Source organism: Rosa chinensis, chromosome 4 (genome assembly GCF_002994745.2).
Source record: "Rosa chinensis cultivar Old Blush chromosome 4, RchiOBHm-V2, whole genome shotgun sequence".
In the NCBI taxonomy this organism is placed as follows: Eukaryota; Viridiplantae; Streptophyta; class Magnoliopsida; order Rosales; family Rosaceae; genus Rosa; species Rosa chinensis.
In genome coordinates this window covers 43,724,726-43,731,305 of record NC_037091.1, presented here as the reverse complement: position 1 = coordinate 43,731,305, position 6,580 = coordinate 43,724,726, and the positions used below count along the sequence as shown (strand labels likewise).

The window sequence follows — 6,580 nt, the reverse complement described above, 5'->3', positions numbered from 1 at the left end:
GTACCATATTTTCCAAATTGTTCAACTTTTTATGTATTGATAATATGTGATAACTGCCAAGTTAGTGACACGTTTTAGGAATAATAAGATGAAAATGTTATTGAATAAAAAGCTTTAATTCTGTCGTACATTTTTTTTATTACGTGGAATGTTTGACTAGTACAATGATCTTATGGAGTTTAAGTCATAGTACATAGACATGAACAAAACAATGGCAGTTTAACAGATAGCAACACGTTTCAAGTATATATAAGAGAAAAAAGTGAGTCGAATGAAAAGTTTTAATTACGCCGTATATTCCTTTTCTTACGTAGAATGTTTGACAAACACAGCATCTTTTATGGACTCGCTAACATTACGTGTCTTAAAAAATGCATATGAACAAATAATTAGTAGATAATAGCACGTTTCAAGTATACAGAAGATTACCACCACATGTGGTCGAGTTGGTAAGAGCCTCCAGGTGTGGAACCCCCACACCCTGGTTCGAATCCCGCCGACGCTTATTAGACTTAAATCCCAATATATTCTTGGTGGCCAGGGGAGAGGAAGCGTTCTGACAAGATCCCCCGAGCACGGATTAATCTCTGGGCCTGGAAAGCTTTTGAGGACACCGTGTGTTGACAAATAAATAAATAAAAATATATATATATATATATACACACACACAAGATATAATATAAGTAGAATAACGAATTAATATCTTATCAATAGAATTATTAGAATAGAACAAAATAACCGTTGTACGATTTAAGACCAAGTTTTGAGCAAACAAACAAACACTGTAAGTTTTTTTTTTTTTTTTTATCAAAGAATTCCTTGATCATTTTAAAATTTCATTTACTCATGGAGTTATGGAGTTTTAGATGGTTAAAAGATGAAAAATGCAGGTCAAGTTTACTTTTTATCTGAGGGTCATGATAGTAATTTGAGCTAGACAGCTACATATAGTGCTAGTACAAAAAATAAATTGATTATGTATGTGTAATATACATGAAACAAGGCCAAATTATTAAATGCCATTATTTATTGCAACACCCAATTTGAGCAGAGCAAATCTGACAGGGTTGTTTCCCATCTGCTGATAATAATTATCTTTTTCAAAAAAGATTAAAACTCAAATCTGTGAGCTAAAGCCTATATAAACTCCTCCTTCTCCACCATTTTCACTCAGACAGTAGAGCCATTGAAGCCAAACAGACCTTAAGCTGAAGCTTGAAGCCACTACAGAAGCTCCAGTAAATGGCTAATTCCCAAACCAAGCCAAGCCAGATCCACATGGCTATTGCCTATTAGTAAAAAATACCATTAAATAAAGCACCCCTAGAGAGAATAGAGTGAATGAAAGCCTTGGAGGCAACAACACACTCTCTCTTTCAGTCTGCAACAGTCTCCTCCTCTCTCTCTCTCTGATTTTAGGCTTGTGCTTTGCTACTACTCACATCTTACCTCTTCTCTCTCTTACCCTGAAATAGAGGAAGCAGAGATACCCATAGAAGCTTTAATGTCCACCCACCGCTTCTGAGTCCCCCCTATCTCTCTCTTTCTCTCTCTTTCTTCAAAGACTGAACCTTTGCTATTGGGTCTAAATCCTTCTCTGCTCAGAGACGCAGACCTATTTCGCATTTCTTGCTCTCTGTGTTGTTGTTGCTTAGATAAGTCCCAAAAAGAAAGAAACAGAGACACCACCAACTACTCCTTTCTGTAATTCCCTCTCAACCATTTTCCTCTGTTTCTGCAGCTACTGTTTCTCTTAGATCTATCACCAACCTGCCCTTTTTTCTATTTCCATTCATTGTAGTCTTGTGTTTGTTGCATTTGAGTTTTAGCAGCCATGAGTAAAGAAGAGTTCTTGAAGATCCAGGTACTCTTTCACTCACCTCTCTGGTTGTTCTTTGCTTCATTTGAACTCAAAACCATTTTATCTTTTTCGTGTTATATTTATTTCCTTGCATAAACCAAATTATTAAACAGAGCACAACAACAAGCTTTGCTCTTTTTCTTTTCCTCTCTTTTCTTGTTTACTCTACTTTTGTTCTTTTGGACTGTTTGTGCATGCAGAAATGTTCTCTCAAAGTTAACATTCACTGTGATGGATGCAAGCACAAGGTGAAGAAAATCTTGCAGAAAATTGATGGTATGCTTCATTTCCTTATACCCCATTTTCAGTTTTACTGATTTACCCTAAGATTTTTATCTGTTTCATGGTTATCCTCGATGGAAATCAGTCATTAAATTGTGCATCTTTTTTGTCCAGGGGTTTGTACAACCGACATAGATTCCGAGCAGGGGAAGGTGATCGTTTCCGGCAATGTTGACCCCTCCGTTCTGATCAAGAAGCTCGCGAAATCAGGGAAACGTGCAGAGCTCTGGGGCGCTCCGAAGGCCAACAACAACAGTCAGAACCAGAACAACATGGCCAATCAGAAGAACATGCAACTTGACAATGGCAAAGGGAATAACAAAGGCCAGAACAACCAGAAAGGCGGCGGCGGAGGCGGAGGAGGAGGAGGAGGAGGCAACAACAATCAGCCCAAGGGTGGAGGACAACAAGGCCCAAACCCTCAGCAACAGCAACAAATGCAACAGCAAATGCAGCAGCAACTCCTGCAGCTGCAGCAGCTTCAGCAAATGAAGGGGTTGCAAGATCTGAAGCTGCCCCAATTGAAAGGGATGCAAATGGCTCCTGGTTTCAAAGGCCCGAACCCACCTAGCCAGAACCAGAAGGCTGTCAAATTCGCGGACATGGACGAAGATGACATGACTGATGATGAGTATGATGATCTTGATGATGACGAAGATTATGACGAGGAGGATTTTGATGACGAGCTGGATGATCCTCGCCTGGTTCTGAATAAGATGAAGCCGGCGGCAATGGGTGGTGGTGGTGGTCAGGGGCTGCCTCCTATGATGATGAATGGAATGAACCACCAACAGATGATGAATGTTCAGAAGGCTGGTGGTGGACAACAGAATGGTGGCGGCGGCGGCGGTGGTGGTAATGGTGGAAAGAAAGGTGGTGGCGGCGGTGGAGGAGGGGGTGCGCCGTCTCAGGGGAATATGGGTGGTGGCGGTGGAAAGAAAGGCGGTGGCGGTGGTGGAGATCATGGTCAAAATCAAGCTGGGGGTGGCGGCAAAAATGGAGGCAAGAACAGTGGTGGGTTTCCCCCAAATGGTGGTGGTGGGGCACAGAACAAGAATGGTAACGGAGGCCAAGGTGGTGGTGCTAATGGCAATGGAGCTAAAAAGGGGGGTGGTGGTGGTGGAATGAGTGAGGCTCAACTCCATGCTATGATGAGCCACCAGAACATGGGTGGGAGACCTCAAGGCATGCCTGGAGGTAATGTGGGGCAGCAGATGCCTGGGATGAGCCAGATGAACATGGCAATGGGTCCAATGGGTCCAATGGGTCCAATGGGTCCAATGGGAAGCATGCCAATGGGTCAGATGGGCCAAATGCCGGCCGTTCAAGGTCTACCGGCTGCCGCCATGAGTGGCGGCGGCGGCGGCGGCCCCGGTGGCTACTTCCAAGGAGCTGGGCCTGAGGCCATGCCTGGTAACCCATACCAGAACCCACAGTTAATGGCTGCAATGATGAACCAGCAGAGAGCTATGGGCGGCGGGGACAGGTCGTTCCAGCCTATGATGTATAATAGGATTCCTCCATCGACCAACTACATGCCGCCCCAGCATTACCCATACCCTCCTCCAGCTGGTGGTGACCCCTACACCCATTTCTTCAGTGATGAGAACACTTCAAGCTGCAATGTGATGTGAAGCCAGAGCAATCAACGGGAAGTTAGTGCTTGATCTTCTGAGGAATTGGGCTAGCTGCCGAGTTTGTTTGTGGTGGTGCTTCAGTTCATGCTTCCAAGGACTAAAAATCTGATGATGCCATATTATACATGGAAATGTTTTTTTTTCCTTTTAGTTTTAATTTTCATCTTTCATTTTACCTTTTATCCTAAGTTATATTAGCATTAATTATCAATAGGGGAGTATCTATAGATAATATAATTAAAGCTTCTAGGGGAGAATGATGGGGGGATGCAAGTGAGGAAGAAATAGTGTTTGCGAGCATTCTCTTCTTTATGAGATGTTTATATGTGTTTATAAGTTGCAGACAACAATAATATGAAAAAGAGAATATGGGAGAAGCAAAACAACCCCAACTCTCTCTCACTCTCTCTCTGCCCATTTTCTCCCATCTTCAGTCTCTTATCTCTGTTATTTCTTATACCAGAAAGCCTCATGGGCATTTTGCTCATTACATTACAAAGTTGCCTCTCTTGCTCGATGTGATGGGCATCATGGATGTTCTGGTAGTGGGTCTAAAGCCCCCTCCAAACACAATGAGTAGGGCTAGTGGAAATTTGACCCCACTCATCCTTTAAGTGTATTTGGTGAAAAAAAAACCAGAAGCATAATTCTTTTTAACCAAACCCAATAAAGCGTGTTCTTCATACAAGTTTTACATAGAAGAGTAAAGGACAAAGCTTAATTTTCTCTGTAAATTCTGGGCATGTGAATGAGAGGATGGAGGAAGAAACAAAGAGGAGAAGGGTGTTTGACACAGACAAGCTAACAACTTTTTCTTTGATGAAAATCCAACGGCGTTGACACCAATTCAGCTTCTGAAGCAGTGAGGGAGGGACAGTCTCACTGACTCTAGTCTTATCAAACAGAAAGAAAGAGCATCCATTGTTAATGAAAAAACCAAAAAAACACAGAGGTTAAGAGGAAGATGAAGGGGAGGGGAGGGACCCAGCACATGATGTGTTGGATTTTTCACATGATGATCATGATGATGATACATAATAGAGATGATCAAGGTCCATCCACTGTCGAATCAGACAGTGATCGATGGGAAGCCATTGTACCTTCAAAAAAGTACATCTCTGTTTCACTCCCCCACCATATTGTACAATTTCATTGGTGAGGAGCAGTGGATTGTGGCCAAAGGGATCAGCTTTGGATTACTATAATTCATTGGTTTGGTAGGGATAGTAAACTAATTATAGATGAGGACTTTTTAAATTTAATTAGCTAGTTTTAGCAAGTACAAGATTAGCATGTCTGATATATTATATTGTGAGACTAAGAATCGGCTCTCAGCTCATCGAAGATACGATTGATTACGACACAATACAATTCAAAATAATTAAGATGATATTATTTTGACGTATTTCTAATTTTAGAATTAATTAGAAATGTGTCGTGTTAATTAAACTGTCGATCAATAGGAACCGGACTAATATTAGAGATTTAAAATTTAATTGGTTAATCTACTGAGTGTGTTATGTTATTGACTTCTTATTTATTATGTCGTCAAAAAGACAACTAATGATCCATCGATTCCAAATAATTCGATGTCCCTGAACCTGACATTAAATTTTTAGAAATTTTGTCCATTAACTTCTTCCGTCTTTATCTTGATACATCCACATCGATTGATTTTAGATAAAGTCCATCTGACTTGTTATATTGTCCGACACGTTACATATTTAAACCGTTAATTATAACGGTATTTTCAAATGCAACGTTATTCAACTCATAAAATTTTCGTAACTTACTTGATCAACAATCGGACAATATAATAAAGACGTAACGATAATTAAACTTTGGGCTAGGTGTTTTTAACTCCAAGTCTTTTGACTCTCGAGTGTTTATTTAAGTGAGCTGTTGCAACTTGCAAGGCGAGCCAACTTGTGCGCATCACAAGCTCTTAAGTCTTAACAGTTGCACGGGTGTGACCGTAGCCAAAAAGCCATTTAATGCCGCCGAGTAGTAGTAGAGCTCCAGATCCAATATTTGCTCGGGCTGATTGTCCCCGGTTCGGTTCAAAACCTAATCAGAAAATCAAGACTCGCCAGTTGTCATTCATGCCTGGCGCCACGTGGCGAGAGGATGACTACAACTTTGACCGGTAGATGAGGTGAGGTATTTATCACATGGGACGAGGTATGGGGGCGGGGGCTCTGTTCCGATGCGGGCGCGGCAGGAACAGCAGGGAGCAGCGGTGCATCATGCAATGCATGCTAAACAAACCTAACAAAAACGCACACACTGTTTTACAGTTTTACTCGTGAGTTTTGCTGCACAATAATCGTGCTTTTATGTGTTTGGCTTCTTCTTCCTTTTTCTGTGAAATCTGGACGTGTTCACAAAGCTTTGCTGCTTGTGAGAAAGTGAGGTTCATGGTGAAGGTGGCATGGTGTTCATAACGTGTTTGATGTTTTCTTGGAGGCATTTGTGAAAGAAGGATCACGTAGTCTTGGCAGGTTCAAAAGGACACTGGATGCATGTTTTGCATTTGTCATGATAATTGGTACAAGTCGTATGGTCAAAACTGCTACGAGCTTTATCCCATTCAGGGCCGTCCCGTGACAAAGTGAGGCCTAAGGCGAAATTTAGAGAGACCTTCCTAATAATTTTGTTCATTGAAAAAAAAATGTCAGCAAAGCAAAGTTCAAACTAAAACATAGTAGATTATATAAACAAAATAAAAAGTAACAATGCCGATAAAGAACATTAAAACCTGATTTTCTAACCACAAAATTGTAGACTTCATGCCTTGGCA

General features: G+C 41.3%; 1 protein-coding gene across 1 annotated transcript; it reads left to right on the top strand.

Moving 5' to 3' along the window:
* Positions 1–1,189: 1,189 nt before the first annotated feature.
* LOC112198515 (heavy metal-associated isoprenylated plant protein 33) lies at positions 1,190–4,185 on the top strand. The gene is made up of 3 exons (XM_024339656.2): positions 1,190–1,864; positions 2,062–2,137; positions 2,258–4,185. Exons 1-3 carry the CDS (start codon positions 1,835–1,837, stop codon positions 3,775–3,777), a joined length of 1,626 nt encoding a protein of 541 aa, XP_024195424.1. The 5' UTR covers positions 1,190–1,834; the 3' UTR covers positions 3,778–4,185.
* Positions 4,186–6,580: the final 2,395 nt, after the last annotated feature.